The 21,935-nt window shown below is 40.9% G+C and overlaps 4 protein-coding genes across 4 annotated transcripts; 3 read left to right on the forward strand and 1 right to left on the reverse strand.

The window, feature by feature from the left end:
• Nucleotides 1–1,217: 1,217 nt before the first annotated feature.
• Nucleotides 1,218–2,812, forward strand: K441DRAFT_708497 (MFS general substrate transporter; the record flags this gene model as incomplete). Its single annotated transcript, XM_067653781.1, has 3 exons — nt 1,218–1,500; nt 1,548–2,108; nt 2,163–2,812. 3 exons carry the CDS (start codon nt 1,218–1,220, stop codon nt 2,810–2,812), a joined length of 1,494 nt encoding a protein of 497 aa, XP_067498630.1.
• A 257-nt stretch (nt 2,813–3,069) lies between these two features.
• K441DRAFT_585413 (uncharacterized protein) lies at nt 3,070–4,648 on the reverse strand (the record flags this gene model as incomplete). The annotated part of the gene is made up of 4 exons (XM_067644577.1): nt 3,070–3,293; nt 3,368–4,382; nt 4,432–4,472; nt 4,528–4,648. 4 exons carry the CDS (start codon nt 4,646–4,648, stop codon nt 3,070–3,072), a joined length of 1,401 nt encoding a protein of 466 aa, XP_067498631.1.
• Nucleotides 4,649–5,285: 637 nt separating this feature from the next.
• Nucleotides 5,286–7,328, forward strand: K441DRAFT_585705 (WD40 repeat-like protein; the record flags this gene model as incomplete). Its single annotated transcript, XM_067644596.1, has 4 exons — nt 5,286–5,343; nt 5,404–5,519; nt 5,571–5,771; nt 5,823–7,328. 4 exons carry the CDS (start codon nt 5,286–5,288, stop codon nt 7,326–7,328), a joined length of 1,881 nt encoding a protein of 626 aa, XP_067498632.1.
• Nucleotides 7,329–7,974: 646 nt separating this feature from the next.
• On the forward strand, nt 7,975–8,925 carry K441DRAFT_681396 (uncharacterized protein; the record flags this gene model as incomplete). Its single annotated transcript, XM_067651467.1, has 1 exon — nt 7,975–8,925. One exon carries the CDS (start codon nt 7,975–7,977, stop codon nt 8,923–8,925), a length of 951 nt encoding a protein of 316 aa, XP_067498633.1.
• Between the last annotated feature and the right edge of the window lie 13,010 nt (nt 8,926–21,935).

A 21,935-nucleotide genomic window follows, 5' to 3' on the forward strand; every position in this document is an offset into this window, starting at 1 on the left:
ACTTAATTGCCGGGTTAAATCTAACACTAGTAATAGCGATTGTCGGCGCATCTAATGCGACTACCTTACCTTCTACTACATCCGGGTTCTATAACGCCGCCCGAGCTATTCCTACCTTCTTAGTTATAGTAAAGCCTCCCTTTATAAAGTATCTAGAAGAAACCAGGAAGAACTCTATAAAGTGAGTCCCCTAGTATAAATATGACGACCTTGTTTCCCGGCTTGCTAATCTAGATCGCAAAGCTCGCTTATAGGGAACGAAGCCCCAAAGCTCTATACAACCTCAATCGGCTATGGAAGGTAAGGAAGGTGATCAATCTAGCGCACCACAAAGGCTGCGGAAGTCGAAGGAGAGGACAACAGAGCGGGTAAGGCTGGCGCAGGCAGGAGAAATTTAAATCGCAACCACACTAAACCCAATTAGGCAATCAGTCTATGGCCGGCAGAACGTCGGAGAGACTGGCTTTCAACAGATCTTAGTGGGTTTAAAGCTTTGCGCGATTCGCAGATTTTGGTGTTAGGGAACGCGATCGACCACCCCCTACCCAATTAGTTTCTACTAATTATAAACTGTATCCACAACGTAGAAAGGCCTTTAAATACACTTATAAATTACAGCGTAACCTAGTCCAGATAGAATCTAATAGTATTATAGTAGTTTAGAGGGGTTTAATCCCTAGAGCCTTACACAATCTTGTTGGAAAATCAATGATCTTATATTTTTATCCTAAATATTATAATTATACTCTACCAGATAATAAATTATAATGTTAGGGATATATTTAATACTCATTCCACGTTAAAAATTAATAAGATTATATATTAATCCTTATTTATAACCGTTAACTATACTATCCCTTGCATTGATAGTTCCTAAGTCAACTTATAGAAATGGCTAAAATCTAATAAAAAGCTTCATTAAAAGGCCTTACATAGCTTTAAAGTTCGATATAATATCAAATCTGTTCCAGAATGGGGCAATTAATCCGGAATTGAGCCGCCAAAAGCGATACACAATTTGTTCCTCTTTGAGGACGATCTGTTCCGGAATAAGGCAGAAATAATCCGGAACGAGCCGGTATTGGGCAGAACAGAAACCTGGTCATATCACCCTTACATCCAGGATACTGTCGCTCCGTGTATAATAATGCCTTCCCGGTTCTGTCCCATTTTTCCTTTCATTTATCGCCTTGCGCCGCGGACTACCAAACGTCACCATGGCCGCAGAAAAGGTCGCCAACGACGAAAATCCGACTGAATATCTCGAAAAAGTCGCCCTTGATGATTCTGGTCGTAGCTTCGTCCCTCCTTCCGCTGCTGAGGAGTCAGCCGTCATTCGCAAGCTGGATTGGCATCTATTGCCCCTCGTCTTTGTCCTCTATTCTCTTTCTGTCCTCGATAGATCAAATCTTGGCAATGCGAAACTAGCTGGGATGACAAAAGATATCAATCTGACTGGCAATCGGTATAACTGGCTGGGTACTCTCTTCTACATTGCCTGTAAGTCTCTCAGTCCATTTATCCCCTTTACTTTTTCTATTCTGGAGCTGAGAGATATACGACAGACATCCTCTTTCAATGGACCATCATCGGCTGGAAGCACTTCTCTCCTCACCGCTGGGCCGCCGTCGTGGTCTTCTTTTGGGGATTCGTAGCTACCATCCAAGCAACGACATCCAATTGGGGCGGGCTAATGACATGTCGCTTCTTCCTGGGAGTCGCAGAGGCTATGTTCGGTCCAGGCGTGCCTCTGTACCTATCCTACTTCTATCCACGTGAGAACGTGGGGTTCAGACACGGCATCTTCATCTCTGGAGCGGCTATGGCGAACGCATATGGTAGCGCCCTAGCTTATGGAATCTCACAGATCAGAGGCAGCGTGGCTCCCTGGAGGATCCTGTTCATCATCGAAGGAGTGCCAACATGCCTGATTGCAATCATAGCGTGGTTCTTCCTCCCAGACTCTCTCCTTGCTACTAGGTTTCTCAACGAACGAGAGAAAGCTGTAGCAGCACACTTCGTAGCCCGAAACCAGAAAGTGGAGGAAGGATCGGAGAAGTCTGGAATCCGGTTCAGAGAGCTGTTTGAGGCGTTCAAAGATCCCAAAAGCACGTCCTCTAACCCAACAATCCCTACATATTTGAAGTTAACGCCACCTCCAGGTTACATCCCCGGCATAATGTACTTCTCCTGTAACGTCTCCTTCGCCTCACTCCCCCTCTTCGTGCCCACCATTATATCGGAAATGGGCTCTTTCAGCCAGATACAGTCCAACGGCCTCTCCGCACCGCCGTACCTGCTATGTTTCTTCACCATCATAATCCTCAGCTTCCTCTCCGACCGCTTCCGCATGCGTGGCCCGTTCTGCGCCTTCGCCGCCCTCGTCGCCGCCATCGGCTTCATTCTCCAAACCACGACCAAATCCGTCGCATCCCGCTACTTCGGCGTCTTCCTCAGCGTCAACATATTCGCGAGCGTGGCGCTCCTGTTAGCCTGGACGGCGAACCTGCACGCCACGGAGAGCAAGCGCGCGGGTGGATACACGATCCTAGCCACGATCGGCCAGTGCGGCCCGCTACTGGGCACGAACGTGTTTCCGGCGAACGAGAAACCGTATTACCACAAGGGCATGTGGATCTCGTGCTCGTTCTGCTTGCTGGTGACGGTGCTGAGCGTGGCGCTTAGTCTGCATCTGGTGCGAGAGAACCGGAAGATGGAACACGCGGGGTTGCTGGTGCCGCAGGGGAGCGAGACTGCGGATGCACCGTCTAATGGCGAGTTTACGGAGAGGAAGATCAGGTATATTTACTGAGCGGTCTGTTTGTGGTTGCTGGATGTCCGGGAATCGGTTTCGTTAAGGCCGGCTCAAATTGCATTGATACGCTTGAAGAATGAAGCCTTATGGACTCCTCATTACCGTTCTGCAAGAACTGGAGCGGAGTGAATGGATATTTGTGGTGGATTAACAATTCGATTTGGTGATTTTACACCGTCTACCGTATCCTTCTATCCGTAAAGCACAACCGTTGCAAGCCCTTCAACGCCATCTAGATCGAACAAACTAAGCCATTACCTAAAAAGACGGAAATGTTGCGCCTGCTTCGAGACGCTACCATACTTGGCATGCCAGGCGAAAAAATAGAGCAATGCAGCCAGCGGCTGGCCGACTAGGCAGAAACTGATCCAGAAGATCACGTTTCCTGCAACCTTGCCGTTCACGCCTCTCATTTTCTGGAGCCTGTCCGTGACGCCGATGAGCGGGATCTGAAGCATCATGCCAGCGAATGCAACGCCTATATTTGCAAGTTAGTTTTTCGGCAATTGATATTTATATGAATGCCGTGAAACACGGCGGAGGGGAAATTACCGATAACGTTGTGAGTCGGCACACCGACCAGCAGTTCATGCAAAATCCCGGAGAGTATAAATACCACTATTTGCGCAGCAGTTGGCGACCAACCGCGTCTGATTAGTGGTGCATATATGTGTCTCTTCATGAAATGGGTAACAGGTTTGTTCCAACTCGTCCAGTACGTTCTGATGCTTGAGACGTTCCACCAGTCTGCATAAAACTCGCGGTCACCAAAGTGCATGACTTCAGCTAGAGCGTTCAGGAACGACTGAAACAGCGCGAAAAACCCGCATAGCCAGCAGAACAGAGAGATGGTGGAAAGCTTCATGACACGCTCTGCGATTGAGACTAGGTCTAGGTCGAACATCTTATCGAGCGAATTCTGGAGTAATGGCGCGGCATATTGTGCGGAAGCGATCCAGATCACAATGCTTAAACTAATCACTTCTCCTAGCCTTTTGAATACGAACGGCCAGCGGATGCTTGAGGACCGAGGGTACACCGGTTGATATACCAGCGTCGGAGCCCACCAGAAATAGCACAGGTTCTTCCAGTTGATGTTTCGAGGATACGGACACGAACTGTAGATTTCTGGCAGAGGAGCAGAAGCCGAGGGAGAGAGTAAGGCACGTCGAAGGTCGCGATTGGTAAAAGCGTAGGAACAAACCTTAAGCCACACAATTACAGCGTGCAGTTCGCAGAGCGTCCCAATTCCAGGATGATGGATGTCATAATAGACTACTTTAGTCGCGATAATGAGATTCAACGTCGCATTCACTCCATGTGCAAATGCAATGATCTGCCAGGTAGATTGAAAAGTGAGGCGCAACATGTTTTCTCGAACTCTTGGTCTCGGTTCCTCGCCAGCCTTCTTTATCCGCGCAACAGCATCTTTGGCTTGTTGTGCTGCTGCCAACTCAATTATATATGCGATAAACAGGTGGCACGGCACGAGAAGGTAGAGGATAGAGCCGTAAATAACATCTTTTCGTCTGTAATCGTGACATCGTAAACAGATTAATACACCATACTATGGAAGTTAGTACTGGAACGGTATTGGGGGTAGGGAGATCAATTACCTTTCTAAAGTTCTCAATCATCAATCGCAGGTTAGAGACGACTGAGGTACTGCATGTCAGTTCGTTGTTTGTATCGCGTTTGGGAAGAATGCGCACCTAGCACAATTATCATCAAATTGCGGAAACCGACAAAGCTTGGTGTCTTCTCCGCATCACGGCTCAGACAGGATGGTCGTGAAATAGAATGGGTAGGAAAAACATGAGGATTTTTCCGCATCTGCTCCCCAATTCGTGGGAGCTTATTCCAAAAGGATGGTGGAGTGGTGCCATCTGCAGGTCTATCAGCCTCTTGCCTCTCTGTATTTGCGTTCGATATTTCTTCGCTCGTAGAAACAGTGGTTCTAGTGAAGGTGGACATGGTGAAGCTCGCGATGATCTCTCACAGTAAATAATGTGAAGCTAATTGGTGATGGAGGAGAACGCGAATTAAATTCGCCGTCAAGGTAATTGGAGGAGAGTATGATAAGCAAAGCCGAGCAAAGCCGAGCGTAGCTGGTGAGCAGAAGACATTCCAGCCAAGGTGTTGAGTAACAATATCTCTTGGGATTCTCGAAAGGTGGGGCTCCAAGTGAGAGAAACATGCATAACGGTGCAGCTTGCAGAGCGTTGAGCAGCCGGGGCCTGGCCGCGCGCAGTTGTGTGGGTCTGTGGCTGATGCCGAACTCTGCTGAACTTCGCGAAAACATCCTGACTTCACCTTCCGACAGTAGCCTTTCGCTGTCGCCGCCACCACCGCTGTCCAGAACCCTGTCCCTAACTTGAAAAGCCACCGTCATCCGACTTGCACCCTTTCAATGCGCCAATAGCGTCCGGGCGAACCACCATAAAGAGGGACAAGGAGTTGGAGAGTGAATATGGAACGTGACTACCACAACCCGGCTCCTTTCGAGAGTCTAAGAACACGACCAAAGAGTATGCATCATATCTAGTGTGCCTATATACCGAATAGCGCTAATTCTCTGGTACGTCTAGGACCTGTAACTGATTATGGCTCAACTACGGTGCAATGGATGCGCAATCGGCGGCCGCGGTACAAAGGAAACTCTCTGTTGGAGATGGAGAGGCCCAGCCCGAGTTACATTGTGGACGTATGTCATTTAGAGCCCTCCATCCATGTTATCCTTCTAAGGCTCCTCCAGATGCTCCCGCCCTCCGCAAGATTCACAAATGCGGCCGAAACCATCCCAGTCAAAGCCCTACACTCCTCTCTAAATAAGGTCAAACATCCAATCAATGTTGTTCGCTGGACTCCTGAAGGGAGGCGCCTCCTTACTGGGTCTACAAGTGGAGAGTTCACACTATGGAATGGAATGGGGTTTAATTTCGAAACCATAATGCAGGTGAGGACCGTGGGAGCACTAAGAGAGTCGTCGGAATGCTGAAAATAACAGGCACACGACGCAGCAATACGCGCCGCCTCCTACTCTCACAGTGATGATTGGCTTGTCTCAGCAGACCAGGATGGCGTTGTGAAATACTGGCAACCGAACTTCAACAACGTAAAAGCAATCCAAGCGCATAGTGAACCCATCCGAGACTTGGCATTTGCGCCCACAGACTCCAAATTTGTTACTTGCTCCGACGATGCTACGCTTAAAATTTTCGACTTTGCTGGAGGTACGGAGGAGTCTACTTTAACCGGACATGGCTGGGAAGCCAAATCTGTAGATTGGCACCCAACAAAAGGACTGCTCGTTTCAGGCTCAAAAGATCACCAGGTCAAGCTGTGGGACCCGCGAACTGGTCGCTGTCTCACCACGCTTCATGGACATAAGAACACAATATCGAAAACTTCTTTTGAACCCACGCAGGGACATCTTCTGGCTACCTGTGCTAGAGATCACACTGCAAGGATTTTTGACTTGCGTATGATGCGTGATGTATTACTCCTTCGAGGCCACGACAAAGACATAATCACTCTCATATGGCATCCAATACATCGTAACCTGCTATCAACCGGCGGTGTTGACGGCAGCCTTCATCACTATTTACTTGACGAGCAAAACCCTCCTCCTGGAGCAGCGACCACATTATCACCATATGATAGTAATGACCCTTCAAATGCGCCTGCTCAAACAATCTATCCCGCTCACCGCATTCCTTTCGCCCATGATTTCACCATCTGGACTCTCGACTGGCATCCACTGGGACATATCCTCGCATCCGGATCCAACGATCGCGTGACGCGTTTTTGGACGCGAGCTCGACCTGGAGACACTGCTTGTTTCAATGATCGGTATCACATCGGTCAGGCTGCGGCTGAGGCGCAGGGCACATATGACCGGAGAGACGGTCGGAGACAGACGCGTGAAGAGGAGGAGCAGGAGGCAGAAGACGAGGCAGAAGGTCTTGTGGATCAGAAGATGCCCTCCAAACAACCTCAAGTTCCAGGTCTGCCAGGGATATCGGCTACCAACGATGGCACGAGTACTGGAGGAGCTCAACTACCAGGAATCGGTGGTGCTCCCCCCTTACCACTACCATTGTCCCTACCCAGCGGCTTACCAAGTCTCATACCCGGTATGGATCCCAGCAAGATGGACTTTGCCAAGCTGGCTGAGATGTTCGGCGGCAAATTTCCTCCTCCACCAATACCACCTCCCAATGCAAATCCTGGCCAGTTTCCGCCTCCGCCTCCTGGTTTCCCTGCATTCCCTGCCGGAATTCCACCTCCAGGCATTCTTCCACCTGGCTTTCAGATGCCTCCTGGATTTCCACCTCCCCCACCGCCAAATGCTGCACCTGGATTACCGATGCTCTCTGGGCCTCAAGGAGGCAGTGACAACAGTGGTAGCGGCGATGGTGGCAGTGGCGTGAGAAGGAGAGCTCCGTTGCCAAGTCAGCAAGAGAGTTTAAAACAGGAGATGCGACGAGGCAAGTACCGATCGGCGAGGTAGTGTTAGAATTTTGTAATAAATTTAAAGGATACTAGGAGCCCCGGCGTTTGGGTAGCATCACGCATGGGTGCCTGGAAAATGATGCGGATGGTCATGGCAGTACGTACTGCGCTTTCTTCTGCGCTGAAGCGCACCAATACCCACTAGCAACTGTGATTGCCCTTTGTTACTTTCAATTTGGCTTTGTGATGTGACTCTAGAACTTTTCAGAGCCGCATATTTGCTAAGAGCCGCCCTAATATTCATGGTAAAGGCCTGTTAAAGCCTTAAAGTCAGTTTCAATATCTGTTCATTCACCGTCCACAGAAGATGCAGTAAGGCGAATGTCTTTCCTACGTGTATCTGGACATGACGTGTGTGTTGAGTCATCCCAGAGCATTTAGCTACTCAGGTTGCCCACAGGCGTCAAGATTCACACCTCCACTGTACGTATCACGTGGCCACGCAATCTCCCAGCATCTTCTATTGTGAAGTCCATCCGAAGCCTTTCGACATATTTGGCGCGAAGGACAAGCACATTCACTTCCAATGTCACATGATCATATGTACGGCCATCCACGACTTCAGCTTTAGGCGTCTTGATCTCGTTCCATCCATCTAAGCCCTCGACCCTCCAGAGCCCTTTCAACTCACTACCACAATCAGGATGGCTAGGCGTCGCAAGCATTCAATCTTCCATGAACTGTTCGAGAATCAAACCAGCACAGCCAGTAACGAGTCTCCCGCAAACAGTTCGCGCTCTTCATCGTCTACATCAACAAGCCGAAGTCTGGACGACAAAGCCAGCGCTGAGGCCTCGCCAATTACTCCCGTTTCTCCCACAATTATATCTTTAGATCTTGAAATTCCCAGACTTAAGCAGAAAGACGCCGGCCACAGGAGAAATAAGAGCGGTGATAAGAGCGCAACCGCAGGTACAATTAAACATATAGAGGACACCACAAGTTGTACAGTACAAAAGCCCGAAGTGACCATCTCTGACACTCCGCCCAATCTAACGCCCAATCTCGCAAGCTTCCAGAATCTTGTACCGGCCTTGCTACCAACTCCAAGCGGAAATGCCTCTCCACCACCCAGCTACAGCATTTCGCCATCCGCATTCATACCTAGGATCCAGACCAACGCCCTGCATGAAGCCTTCGACTCGACTCCACCAGACCACACCGTAATACCCGCAAACTCAATGTGGCAAAAGCTCAAATTCCCACAAACCTCCACCCCCAGCATTACTCCGACCGCGCACCTCGCGCCCGACGAACTCCCCATCTGCCCACCCCTCTGCACGCCTTCATACCCGCCCTCGACCCCCTCTTCCTCGCCATCACCACCCCGCTCCCGCTCCCACTCCGCCTCCCCACCTACCCCACCCGTGCCGCTCCGCGGCCTGATCTACCCGCTCGACCCGCCGTGCCATCCAGGCTGTCTGAGGGACATCCACAGCCTGGGCCACGCAGTCAGGTTCGGGTTCAGGATGTGGGCGTGGAAACGGTGGCAATGCTGCATCTGCCTCTGCGAGACGCATTGGGAGAGTGGGGTTTGCTCGAATTTGTGTTGTGGGGGGAGGCGGTGTCAGGGGTGCGGGGTTGTTTCTAGATGAGAGGAGCGGTCACTTTGGTGGTTTCAGGGTCAGGGGTGAGACTGGTGGGGTTATGGGGTTATGCGATGGGGTTATGTGAGGGTGTGCTATCTAGATTTGGGAGAGGTGGGGGGGGGGGATGAGTTGGATTCGGGTAATTGTCTGGCTGCATGGGTTGGACTCTGCTTTGGTTTGTTTAGAAGGCAGTTTCGAGCTGTTGGCGTGTGTCGATATTTGATCCCTAAGAAGCAGGGTTGAACTTAAGATGGAGAAGAGGATTTATCTCCTACATGCACTTGTACTAGTATTTGCCGACTGTGTTTCACAAATTACAACTTTGCCTTATTCCGGAAAAGACTTTATATAAAAAGCTTTAAATTGGCATCTTAACAGGGGCGTCCAATTGGCCACAAGCCGGTGTCCTTTGTGGTGTCTTTTTGGGGTGGTTTTTAAGTCTTGATTCAAGCAATCGTGTGCTTTGGCCCGTGTAGACGCCTTGCTCCACAATTGCCTTAACTTTATCTCATAAATCAGACGCTCCTTAGTAGCGTTTTAGCCGAACTCAACCAAACTCAGTTAGATCAGTTGTGCTTGGTTACTGGAGGATGCACTCATATCTGCTCCCTATATTTCAAATTCTTTAACGAAGCGTCTAAGAGCTTATGGGAGTCGTTTTAGTATAAGCTAAATATTTTAAAATCGGATTTTACTCCTTTCCTTAAGCCACGGCTTAACTGTAATAGTTATAATAATAGGTATTTTTCTATAAAGAATATTTTTAGTTAAAGTATTAAGTTATCTAATTTCTAAACTTTTACTAGATGCCAGTTATATATATATTTAGTAGGTCCTTAAAATTGAACTCTATACCTATATATAGTAAGGCCTATAAACTTACTAGTTTTTAAACTTAGTAGAACTAATATAGAGACGTTATACAGCTATAGGTAGAAGGTTATATTAGTAGTTAAAATATTATAGGGGGTAGTAAAAAGTCTTTATATAGGATGGTAAGATCTCGAAAACCACTACTAACGATAACCCCCTTTATAGTAAATAACTGCTATACTCTCTTATTTAACCTTATATAATCCTTAGGGATATAATATAGAACCTAACGTCCTTTAACCCCTAATTAAAAGTATTAATAACCTTATATTAATAAATAAATAAATGTAAATAAATAAATGTAAATAAATAAATAAGCAAATAAGTAAATATACGGCCCCTTCTAGCCCCTAGGGCGATCGCCTGCGGAGCATACGGTTACTCGCCGTTTTACTACCTAGCAGCTAGATTATAATCTATAGTTTTCCTTATCTCCTCTTAACGGAGTAGTAACCCTTAAAGAGGGCCTAGTAACTAAGGCCTAAGTATAAAAGATACCTAGAGCATATATATATCTCCTACTATATTAGGTAATTGGAATGAATAAATCCCCCTTATACCTTTAATAGGCCCTATAGGGGGGGGAAGGGTATAGCGTATATAGTAATAATTAACAAGAGATAGTATATAGGGGATGGTTAAATATAGGAAACGATAATAAAACACGGCGATTAATTAGTAAGGCCTAGTTAGGACGTAGTAAACCTTAGCTTAGGATAAGCTAAAAAAGGAAATAGTAGGTTTTAAGGAGTTTAAGACATCTAAGGAGGTAGGACGTAGCTATAGGCCTATAGGGCCACTGCTATAGACGGATATAGTAAATTAGGGTTTTTATCCTACTAAGGTAGCTTATAGGGTTTTTCCTCCCCTAACCTAACTATAGGGGTTTTCTTCCTGTAAATACACAAGTTTTCCCCCTTATAACGTAGTAGTCTATATAGGCCACGTAGGATCCGTATTAGACGTTAAGTAATTGTATAATTACAGCACCTATTGTACTAAACGCGTGCTTACGCGTTCGGTACACCAGGTACGCGTTTACGCGTTCAGTGCACTAACCACTCACTTACGCGTCTGGTGCATGTTACGGACGCTTTAAGTACAATGTTACAACTACTTGGAGAGGAGTCGGAAGAAGCTAGTTGGTTGATACAAGCACGGTCTAGGATGGAACCCGTGGAACCATGTAACGAGGAATGGTAAGCAGAGTCACGTGATGTGATTTGTATGATCTGTGTGATCTAAGAGATCTGTCGCAGAGCGAATAGAGCAGACAGAGCAGACAGAGCAATAACTTTCTTAGGAGTACGGTTGTGTATTTAAGGACCCTTAGTCCCTACCTAGATAGTTCCTTTCTTGTAGTAATTCTTAGAATATAATTAGAGTTAATCTATTAGNCAACTACTCCACTAGTTATTATTACGTTGTTGACTTTTGTACTTATATTTCCTATATACCTAGCCTATTAACGAACCTATTATAGTTCTTACTATAAGGTTCCGTTACATAATTACTACCTAGTTATAGTATTAATATAAGAAGTTAAATAACATGCCACTAAAAGCAGCCACTATGACGCCATTAATGGCAGCAACTACTTTAAGGATAGGAGGTGACACTAGTATGGCGGATACTGACTTATAGCAACCTGTAACGGTTGGATAGCTATAGGAAATAGTTAACTAGCTAATAGCTAATAATATAGTGTTAGAAGAAAGACTTAATGGGATAGGAGCAGTAAAGATTAAGCTACTATTAATTAAAAGATTTATAGGAGAAAGGTTAAAGCTTAAAGGATTCCTTATATAGATGCACTTTAAGGTCTTATAAGAGGGAGTAAAGTTACCTATACCTGTGGATCGGATAGCCTATGCAGGACTATTCTTATTAGGAAAAGCACTTAAGTGGTTTAAATCTTACCTTATGGAGATATAGGTAAACGAAATAACGACCACTAACTAAGACATGCGATTTATATTCTTAAGTTGGGAAGGATTCGCAGAACGACTAATATAGATGTTTGGAGACCTAGAAGAAAAAACTATAGTGGAAAAAAAACTTTAGAACCTTATGTAATAAACTTTAGTAATTAAGTATATAATATAGTTCTAGATACTAGTAATATAAGTAGAGTGGAATAATAGGGTGCTTATGGCATAGTATAAATAGGGACTTAAGGCTAAAGTCTAGGACGTAATTATCCTAATAGAAGATGCGGATACCCTAAGGGAACTAATAGATTAGGCGATTAAGATTAATAATTGGATCTACTAAAGGGAATAGGCTAAGAGAGGCTAGGATAGAGTTTTATAGTTATATAAGGCGTAGAGTACGCAACAATAAAAGCTAAGTTAGAAACTATAGTACGGCGTAGAGCTAATAGACCTAAGTGGTACTAAAGAAGCCTATAAGAGATAGAGTAAACTATAAAAACCTAGAGGATAAGGATTAAGTAATTAAAGGTCTAAGGAGCAGAGGCCGAATTAGGGATCTTAANAGTAGAAGANATTTAGGCGGACTCTATANNAAGANAAATNGTTTAAANANGGAGCTTATATAAATTACGGAAAATAGGGTTATTACGTTAGAGACTATAGAAGTAGGTAGAGTTACTATATAGTAAAAGGCATAAGACTAGCAGACGACATATACGTATAAAGGGACAATAATATACTGCGAGGAATAAAAGAGTGTTTAATTAGAAGTTTTGCGTTTTGTTATAATAACGTATACTAAATTTATAAGGATGCTAAGTATGGTATAAGCTATTAGCTATAAGAGCTAGCACCTATAGGATATAGAGGAACTAATAAACCAGTTTACAGATCGGATATTAAGGACGATAAATTCGACCTAGGCGAAACATTCCGTAACGATAAGGTAATAAGGGCCGCTTACTAGGAGTAAGTAGACCTTAGAGATATTATACTAGAGGTAGAGGATAATTCTATTATAGAATAAGAAACATTAGTAGGGATTAAAACCCTATTAGATATAATGTCTATCGCTTCGTAAGATATAAGAGAAGTAGGATAGTAAACTACTTTAGCACTTAATAAAGGCAAAAGGCCAAAGGCTTAAGATTCTTAAGATGAGATAAAAGATGACTAAGATTCTTAAAACAAGATAAGGTAAGCTTAAGGACCCATAATAGACAGAAACCGATAGAGTAGAGTAGCAGCTTAGTTTAAAGACATATAAATAAGCTCGGGATAAGAATTCCTAACGGTATAAGATTTTTAAGACGAGATAAGTAAGATTTAGGACTCTTAAGATAAGACGAGGACACTAGTTAAGCCTAGTTAGACTAAGGTAGGGGCTAAGCTTAAGTCAGAAGTAAGCTTGGGATTAAAGAACCTAAGGGGTTAAGAATTTGGGGTATAAATTAGGACACCTATAAATAAGAGGTAAGAAGCTTCTTTATAGATTAGAGAATCTATAGTATAAACAGCAATTAGACTAGGAGATAGATATATAGACCTAGAAGACTTACTAGGGGAGTATAGTATTTAGCCTAAAGATCGAAAAGTTAATACCAAGATTAAGAAGTAAGATAACTTTAAGGATTAAAGCGTAAGGCGCAAACTAAAAGAAACCATAGAAGAGTTTAGGTAAAGAATTATTGTATAGCAAGAACAAAAACTAGATAAGAGATCTAGCACATTGGGACGTATAAAGGATAGAGCACTAGTATAAAGAATCACCAATAGGCTAAGAGTAGGTATACTAAGAGCCAAGTAGCTTACCAAACTGAAATAAGAAGAGGATCTAGGGATTCCTACTAGGTTTAAGGAACGATATACTAAAGGCTGTCACAACGCAGCAATAAAGAGATATTTCCTTACAGACAGACCGTATATACTCCAGTAGCTGTACTAAAAGTGGTATAGGCAACGACGCAATAATAAGTGGGAAGATTTCTATATATAGTTAGATAAAAAAGTTATCTAGGACTACCTAATTATAGAGAAGGCTATAACGCATATTAAAGGAGCCTTAATTATAATATTAAAGGATCTAGAGGAACGTTTAGAGGACTAGAGAAGTGAGAGATATATCTTAGTACCTGCGAATAAAGTTATAACGTTTAGATTAGTATAATAAAGGTTTAAACTTAGGGATAAAGACGAGCTAAGAGTTAACCTAAAGCACCTAGCATACTACACGATATTATAGATTGCGTGCGTGGACAATATATACGAAATATATAAGAATCCGAAAGAAAAGAATTGGAAATACCCTATAAGGATATACTAGATGACAGACAAGTAATAGTATAGGAATGCTAAATATATGTATAGATAGCATCCAATAGAAATTTAAGAGGAAGGAAGTTTAGTACTTTAACTAAGAAGATTCCTTATAGAAGAATACTTAGATGGACGACAGTGGTGGGAATGCCTAGAAAACACGTGTCTATAGTATATTAAAGATAAAAAGCGAACTAGGCATTAGCTAAAGAGCGATCTAAGTGCACTAGGATTAAGCAGCTAATAGTTAGGAAAAGTAGAGGCCTATAGGACTAGGGGGAGCTAGTAGTAAAGCCTTAGACCCTTAAAGGAATTTAAGGACGACACCTAAATTTATAAGTTAATTGGTAAAATTAGCAGTTTAAAGCGCTAATAGATAGTAGAGTAACGCGAAACCATATCTTACTAGTAGTAGTTAAGAGAATAGGGCTACCTTATAGATAAAAGGAGCAACCTTACCTATTAGTTACAATTTTAGGAGATCTAATAACCTATAGAGGAGGGATCATTAATCTTAAAACAGGACCTATTTAGATAACTATTAAAGGAAGATAAATCAAGATGTTTTTTAATATCCTACCATTAGGACGGGACGAGGCAGTATTAAGCATACCTTGGTTATAGGAATATAATTTAAGAATCGATTAAATTACAGGTTAGGTTAATATTAAAGATACTTAACGCCGCAAAATGTAATAATAAGCCAAGTTAGTATAGTACTAAGTAGGAGCAACCTATAAAGAAATAGAAAAAGGGCTAAGCCATATACTAAAGAGATACCATAAGTATAGTAAGAAACTATAGTTACCGGAAAGTGAAAAGCTATTAGAATATGCAGTATAGGACTATAAAATAGAGTTAGAACTAGAAATAAGTCTAAAGTTCTTTCTAATTTACAAGCTTACCGAAGAAGAGGGTAGAGCGTTAAAAGAGTTTATCTAGGAAAATCTACGAAAGGGATATATTAGACCATCGCAGTTATTAGCAGGTTATTTAGTACTATTCGTACTAAAGAAGAATAGCAAACTAAGGCTGTGTATCGACTATAGGCAGTTAAATAGCATTACTAGGAAGGATAGGTATTCTTTACCCTTAATTAGCGAAATCCAAGATAGGATAGGCAATGCGCAAATCTTTATAAAGATAGATCTAAGATGGGCGTACCATTAGATTAGGATTAAGGAAGGCAACGAATAGAAGGCAGCCTTTAGGTCAAAGGAAGGACTATACAAACTATTAGTTATACAATTCGGGCTTATAAACGCACTAGCAACATTCCAAAAGCGTATTAACAATATATTAGGAGAATACTTAGATGAATTTGTTATGGTATATCTTAACGATATTATTATCTACTTAATAACTAAGGAAGAACACGGGGAATACGTTAAATAGGTCTTAAAGAGACTATAAGAAGAATAGATGCTAGTAGCAATTAAGAAATGCGAGTTCTTTACTAGGAAGACCTATTTTGTTAGATTTATTATTAAACTAGGCCAACTTAGCATAGATCTAAAAAAGATTAAGGCTATAGTGAATTGGTAGGAACTGGAGAACGTTATACAGTTAAGATCGTTCCTAGGGTTTTGCAATTACTGTAGAAGGTTTATAGCGCAATAGTTAAAAGATATTAAGCTATTTACATAGTTAATAAAGAAAGAAGAACTATGGGTATAGGGGGAAGAGTAAAGAAAACTCTTTAAGAAAGTTAAAGAGTTGTTTACCCAGGAGCTAGTTCTTAAGATCTATTAACTAGGACTAGAAACGGTTATAGAAATAGATATATTAGACTATACACTAGGGGCGTGCTTTATGTAAAGGCATTAAGATAGATAGTACCTAGTAGTATACTATAGTCGGAAGATAACACCACCGGAGTTAAACTATAATATCTATAATAAAGAGTTATTAGGTATAGTTGCAGCATTAAAGGAATAGAGAGCATTCTTACAAGGTATAGAGAAACCATTTATAGTTAAAATGGATTATAAGAACCTAACAGGATTCCTAATAATAAAGGAACTTAACTAAAGATAGGTTAGATGGGCAGAGATGCTTATAGAATACTATTTTAAGATTTAGTATACTAAAGGTACAGATAATACGCGGGCAGATACTTTAAGCTATAAAGCTGAACTATAAAATAAGGAAAAGCTATTAGGGGCTTTATTACAAAAAGATATAGATAGATTAATTAGGTACAATTATCCGAAAATCACAGCAACTTAAGAAGATAATAAACTAGAGAAAGTCTACGAGATACTAGAAAGCTTTTGGGTATAAAGAATTCTAAAAGCATAGCTAGAAGATCTACAGACGGATATATATGAAAATTAAGAAGCAAAGTATATCCTAAGAAGTATAGCAGAGTAATTCGTGGAGGACTTCTATAAGGGACTAACTTAAGGACATAATAGAGCTACGGGCTTAGTGTTAAGACTCTAGGAGGAGTACGTTATTAATGGAATCTAAAGAATAGCTAGAAGGGTTATAAAGGAATGTCTAAATTGCTAAAGGAATAAACTAATAAGGCATAAGCTATATAGAGGGCTATAACCTATTAAAATACTAGAGAGACTATAGGAGGTTATATTATAGGACTTTATTATTAAGTTACCAAAATTAAAAGATTCTATTACCGGACAAGATCACAACGCGATCTTAGTAATAGTAGATAAGCTTACGAAGTAGGGATACTTTATAGCATACATAGAAGAAATCTTAGCAGAAGATGTCGCTAAAATCTACGTTAAAGAAGTGTTTGTAAGACATAGAGTACTAAGTAAGATTATATTAGATAGAGATCCAAGATTTATAGCAGTATTTTAAAAAGTGTTCTTAGCGGAGCAAGGAATTTAAGCAGTAACTTCTACCGTATATTATTTATAGACAGACAGTTAAACGGAAAGGTTAAATTAGACGCTAGAATAGTACCTAAGACATTATATTAATCATGCATAAAATAATTAGGTATCGCTATTACTAGTTATATAATTCGCATATAATACAACACCTTAAGAAGGAATAGGCACATTACTATTTAAGGCAAATTATAGATACAAGCTAAGAATATCGTTATTACCACAGCAAGCGAAGAAAACGAGTAGTATAGCTAAAGAGAGAATAAAGATATTAATAAATCTTTATACAAACCTTACGGAATTAGTAAAGAAAGTATAAGAAAGAATAAAAAGGTACTATAATGCTAAAAGATCTAAGGGACCAGATCTTAAGGAGGGAGATAAAGTATAGCTACTACACAAAAATTTTAAGAGTCAACAACTAAGTAAGAAATTGGACTACGTTAGACTAGGACCTTTTAAAATTATATAGAGGATTTTACCGGTTACGTTTAAGTTAAACCTACCAGCCAAAATAAAGATCTACCCTATATAGTATATTACAATACTAGAGCCAGCATATAGGAATATTAAGCCACTGGTTTATAAAGTAGATACGTATAAAGGATAAGAAGAAGACAAATAGTAAGTATTAAAGATCGTTAATTATAAGAATATTAACGATAAGATATAGTATAAGGTTAAGTGGATAGGCTATACTAAGACTACCTAGGAGCCACTAGAGAATTTAAAGAATACTATAGGAAAGGTATAGGAGTATCAAAAGAGATTAGGTTAGGCAGCATTAATAAAAAAGGATCGCTAAAGAATAAGTTACCTAAGGGGGACCTAAGAAGAGTAGTTGCCGAACTACTTAGATCTATTTCCTTCTCTATTAGAAGAGAATCCGTTCTTTTATTACCTAGTTCCTACAGACCTTATTCTATAAGTTTCCACTTTTTAGAGTAAACCTTCTTACGAACGCATTAAAGATACTAAACTTTTATAAAGGTAGACTGCTGAGCCTTAAGGGCATAAGCAGATTCTTTAGATTAACAATAGGCTTCTGCTAGCGCTACGGCAAGATTACCCTTAAGTTTTTCTGCCTTAGATTAAACATAAGACCCTAAAATAAATTAATTAGGGAACTAAACAACTATTAAGAGTAATAGGTCGCGTATATTTAATATTAGAGATAGAGCGAACATTATAGGATAACCAAATATTTGCTTTAGTACACTCCAAATAAGAGGAAGGTTGCCGGGATAAAGGACTCGCCAATATAACGCAAACTAGCCCCTTTTTCACACAACGAGAATATAGAGATGGTATTATCTCACCAAGAGATAATATTATAGTAACGGTACGAGACCAACAAGCTATAGAGAAAGAAGAAGGTGCTTTAGGTATTATAAGTAACGATATTAACCAAATTAATTAAACAGACATTATACCTCTAGTAAACAACCTAGAGATGCTAAGTATCTTTAAGGACAAAGATAGAGAGGAGGGAGATAGTGTTACGGACGCTTTAAGTATAATATTATAACTACTTAGAGAGGAGTCGGAAGAAGCTAGTTGGTTAATATAAGCACGGTCTAGAATAGAACCCATAAAACTATATAACGAGGAATAGTAAGCAAAGTCACGTAATATGATTTATATAATCTGTATAATCTAAGAGATCTGTCATAGAGCAAATAGAGCAGACAGCAGATAAAATAATAACTTTCTTAGGAGTACGGTTATGTATTTAAGGACCCTTAGTCCCTACCTAGATAGTTCCTTCCTCGTAGTGATTCTTAGAATATAATTGGAGTTAATCTGTTAGGCAACTACTCCACCAGTTATTATTACGTTGTTGACTTTTATACTTGCATTTCCTATATACCTAGCCCATTAACGAACCCATTGTAGTTCTTGCTACAAGGTTCTGTTATAGTGCACTTATAAAGCACTAACTAATTAGGGGGGAGGTGCATCAGTATATAGACCACGTAGTCTGCTTTATACAATTAACAGTCACCATCTAAATAAGTATACGATACTACATGTATTTCGTGCCCGTGGATACAACTTACTTATGCTATTAAGTTAGTATAAACACTGATTAGTGAGCGCGCATAGATCAGCAATTACTTAATACCTCCCCCTAAGTAATATATACGACAGCGACCACCTATTTAGACTCCTAGTATAACCTACTAGAAGGTCGGAAGTTGGGGATTATGGACTTATCTCCAACTCTATATACTTATTTAAGTCTTAGTACGGTTTACTAAAAGTATAATAGACGCGAATACAGACCTATACGGAACCCCCTACCCTTAAACCTCGAACCCCTATCCCTACTACACCCTCTTTTAATACCTCTGACGTCTTTTTAGACCCCTTACGGAGACCCCCTACCCCTTTACGAACTACTACGGACCTGTTAAGACCCCTTACGGACACCCTTACCCTTCTACAAACCGCTACGGACATTAACCGCCTTTACGGACCACTACAAGACCTCTTCCACCCACTATATACTATACTATATTATATAGTATGGCAGACCTAAGGAAGCAAGTTAATAAAGGCTAGGAAAAGTAGAGGTAGGGAGCCGACCTTACATCTATACCTAACGTCAACAACTATATTAAATTTAAAGTTCTTAAATATAAATATTTTAAGCTTATAAACGTCGACCTATAGGAGTAATACTAGGAAGACTTCGCGGACTTTACGGAAGCTATCTTTAAAGCATGCAACCCTACTACTATCCGTAACCTATAGACCCTCTTATATAACTAAGGTGTATAGGTTAAAAGGAATAAATAAGTTACTATTATATAGTCCTTATACAATATAATACACAAAAAGGACTAAACGGAATAGACTAAAGAGGAAATCCTAGACTAGTTCCAAGAAACTAAGGAACTCTTTACTTCTTCTAAACTTAATATAATCGCTAGCCTTATATCTAACCTACTTAACTAAATTCGTCCTATAAACCTAAGCAGTTTTAAAATTAATTTTACGGGCCAAAGCATACCTAGTACTTAAGTTACGGACCGCAATACCCCCGCAAACCAAAATACGGACCAAATTACCCCCGTTGTTTAAGTTACAGATTTATAAGCTATATATCCGCAAACCACAAATCTATAAGTTATAGATCCGCAACCCACCTAACTAAAGACCTATAGTAAGGAGCTAGCTAACCTAGCTAAGCTCTATACCAACGAATCTAAGTACAGCGGCGAAAACAATAACTTTAACTTTAAACTAACTATCTTTACGGACCTCTGCTAAAAGGCTAATATTCCTAAATAAGAGTTCAGCCAAGCCTACTTTACTATACTACGCGGCCTAGCACTCGACTACTACTACACCAACCTTAAGAGCAACCCCCTTGGTGTTCCTTTTAATAAGCTATATAAAGCTATATATAACTACTTTAAAGGACCGGAATATAAGCGTAATATCCTTACCTAATGAAATGCGACCAAGCTACGGACTATAATAGACAAAAACACTAAAAAATCAACTATAAAGTGCCTACAAATCCTTATTAAAGACCTCCGCTACCTATAGTATGGTCTTAATATTAAGCTTTAAATGGACGACTTCCTATATAATAAACTTATTACGGCCTACTAGGAAGTAAAGCCCTATAAGTACGCCTACTATAAGCCTACATATACCTTAGCTGGCCTCATTAATAATCTACGCTCCTCTATTACAACGTATAAAGTCTTAAACCCACTAGGCAGCACTTAAGCCTTTATTACAGATATTTAATATCCGCAAATAGACTTAGACGTCTACTTTACGGACCGCCGCTACCGCTAGCAGCACCTATACTAACTAAGTCCTACCCATAACCCCCACAGCAACCCCCATATGAAAACATACCCCTATAAATAAACTAGCTAAAAGTGCTTTGTATGCGGTAAGGAAGGATATTAGTCTATAAGGTATACCTAAGAAGAATATAATAAGTCTAGGAAGAGACTTAATAGCCATATTAACCAGTTTATTTTAGAATATAAAGGAGAGGAAGTAGAAGAGCCCCCTAATAAGTTAATAGAAGCCCTTATAATTAACTTTAACTTAAACGCTTAGAAATAAGAGACCTTAAAGACATTCCTAACCACTTTTAGACCTTTTACGGACAGCTAAGCCTTTAATATTACGACCGTATTAGCCAACTGCTCCTTTACACACTTATTTACGCCTAAAAACCATCCCGTAAGCACCCCTATTATAAATATTATAGATTATAAGCAGGACCTATTTACATATATTACTACAAAACGCTATACCCCCAAGGAATTCTACGGTATTATAATTAATATAAGTACCTCTAAGAAGTCTACCGCAGGCTATAGATAATACCTTGCATACAGGACCACTATAAATAACAATACGGATATTAATATTACGTAAACTAGGGCCGTAAACGTCCAATTCAGCATTAGCTTAACCGCATTAATTAAATTAGTTAAAGTTAAGACTCTAATTAGCCTAGTTAACTTCCACGTAGTAAAAGCAGACACCCCCTTCCTACTCTATCTTATAGACATAGATAGGTTATAGGTATACTATAACAATGTTATAGACGCCTTAATCAGCCCTATAACTGCCCTAGGAAGTAAGTATATTACCCTACTAATTACACAACAATTTAGACACCCGTTCCTTATATAGGGAGAGACTTTACAGACCTACATTTAGAAATCTTTTAACTATAACCCGTACTACCTTACCAGTACTAAGATCCACCGCCTATACCGCTATTTCGGCTACCCGTTAGCCGAAAAGCTGTATAGAGTCCTTAAATGCTCTAGACATAACAACGTTAACAGGAAGGTAATTAACCACCTAACTAAATACTGCTCCTTCTGCTAGAAATACGGACGTTCCCTAGGCTAATTTAAGTTTACCCTTTATAAGGACCTTAACTTTAACCACTTAGTGTACGTGGACATTATGTATATTAACGGCAGTCTAGTATTATATATAATTAATAAGGCAACCTACTATTAAGCCGCCCGTTAGTTGTAAA

Source organism: Cenococcum geophilum (genome assembly GCF_001692895.1).
Source record: "Cenococcum geophilum 1.58 unplaced genomic scaffold K441scaffold_60, whole genome shotgun sequence".
In the NCBI taxonomy this organism is placed as follows: domain Eukaryota; kingdom Fungi; phylum Ascomycota; class Dothideomycetes; order Gloniales; family Gloniaceae; genus Cenococcum; species Cenococcum geophilum.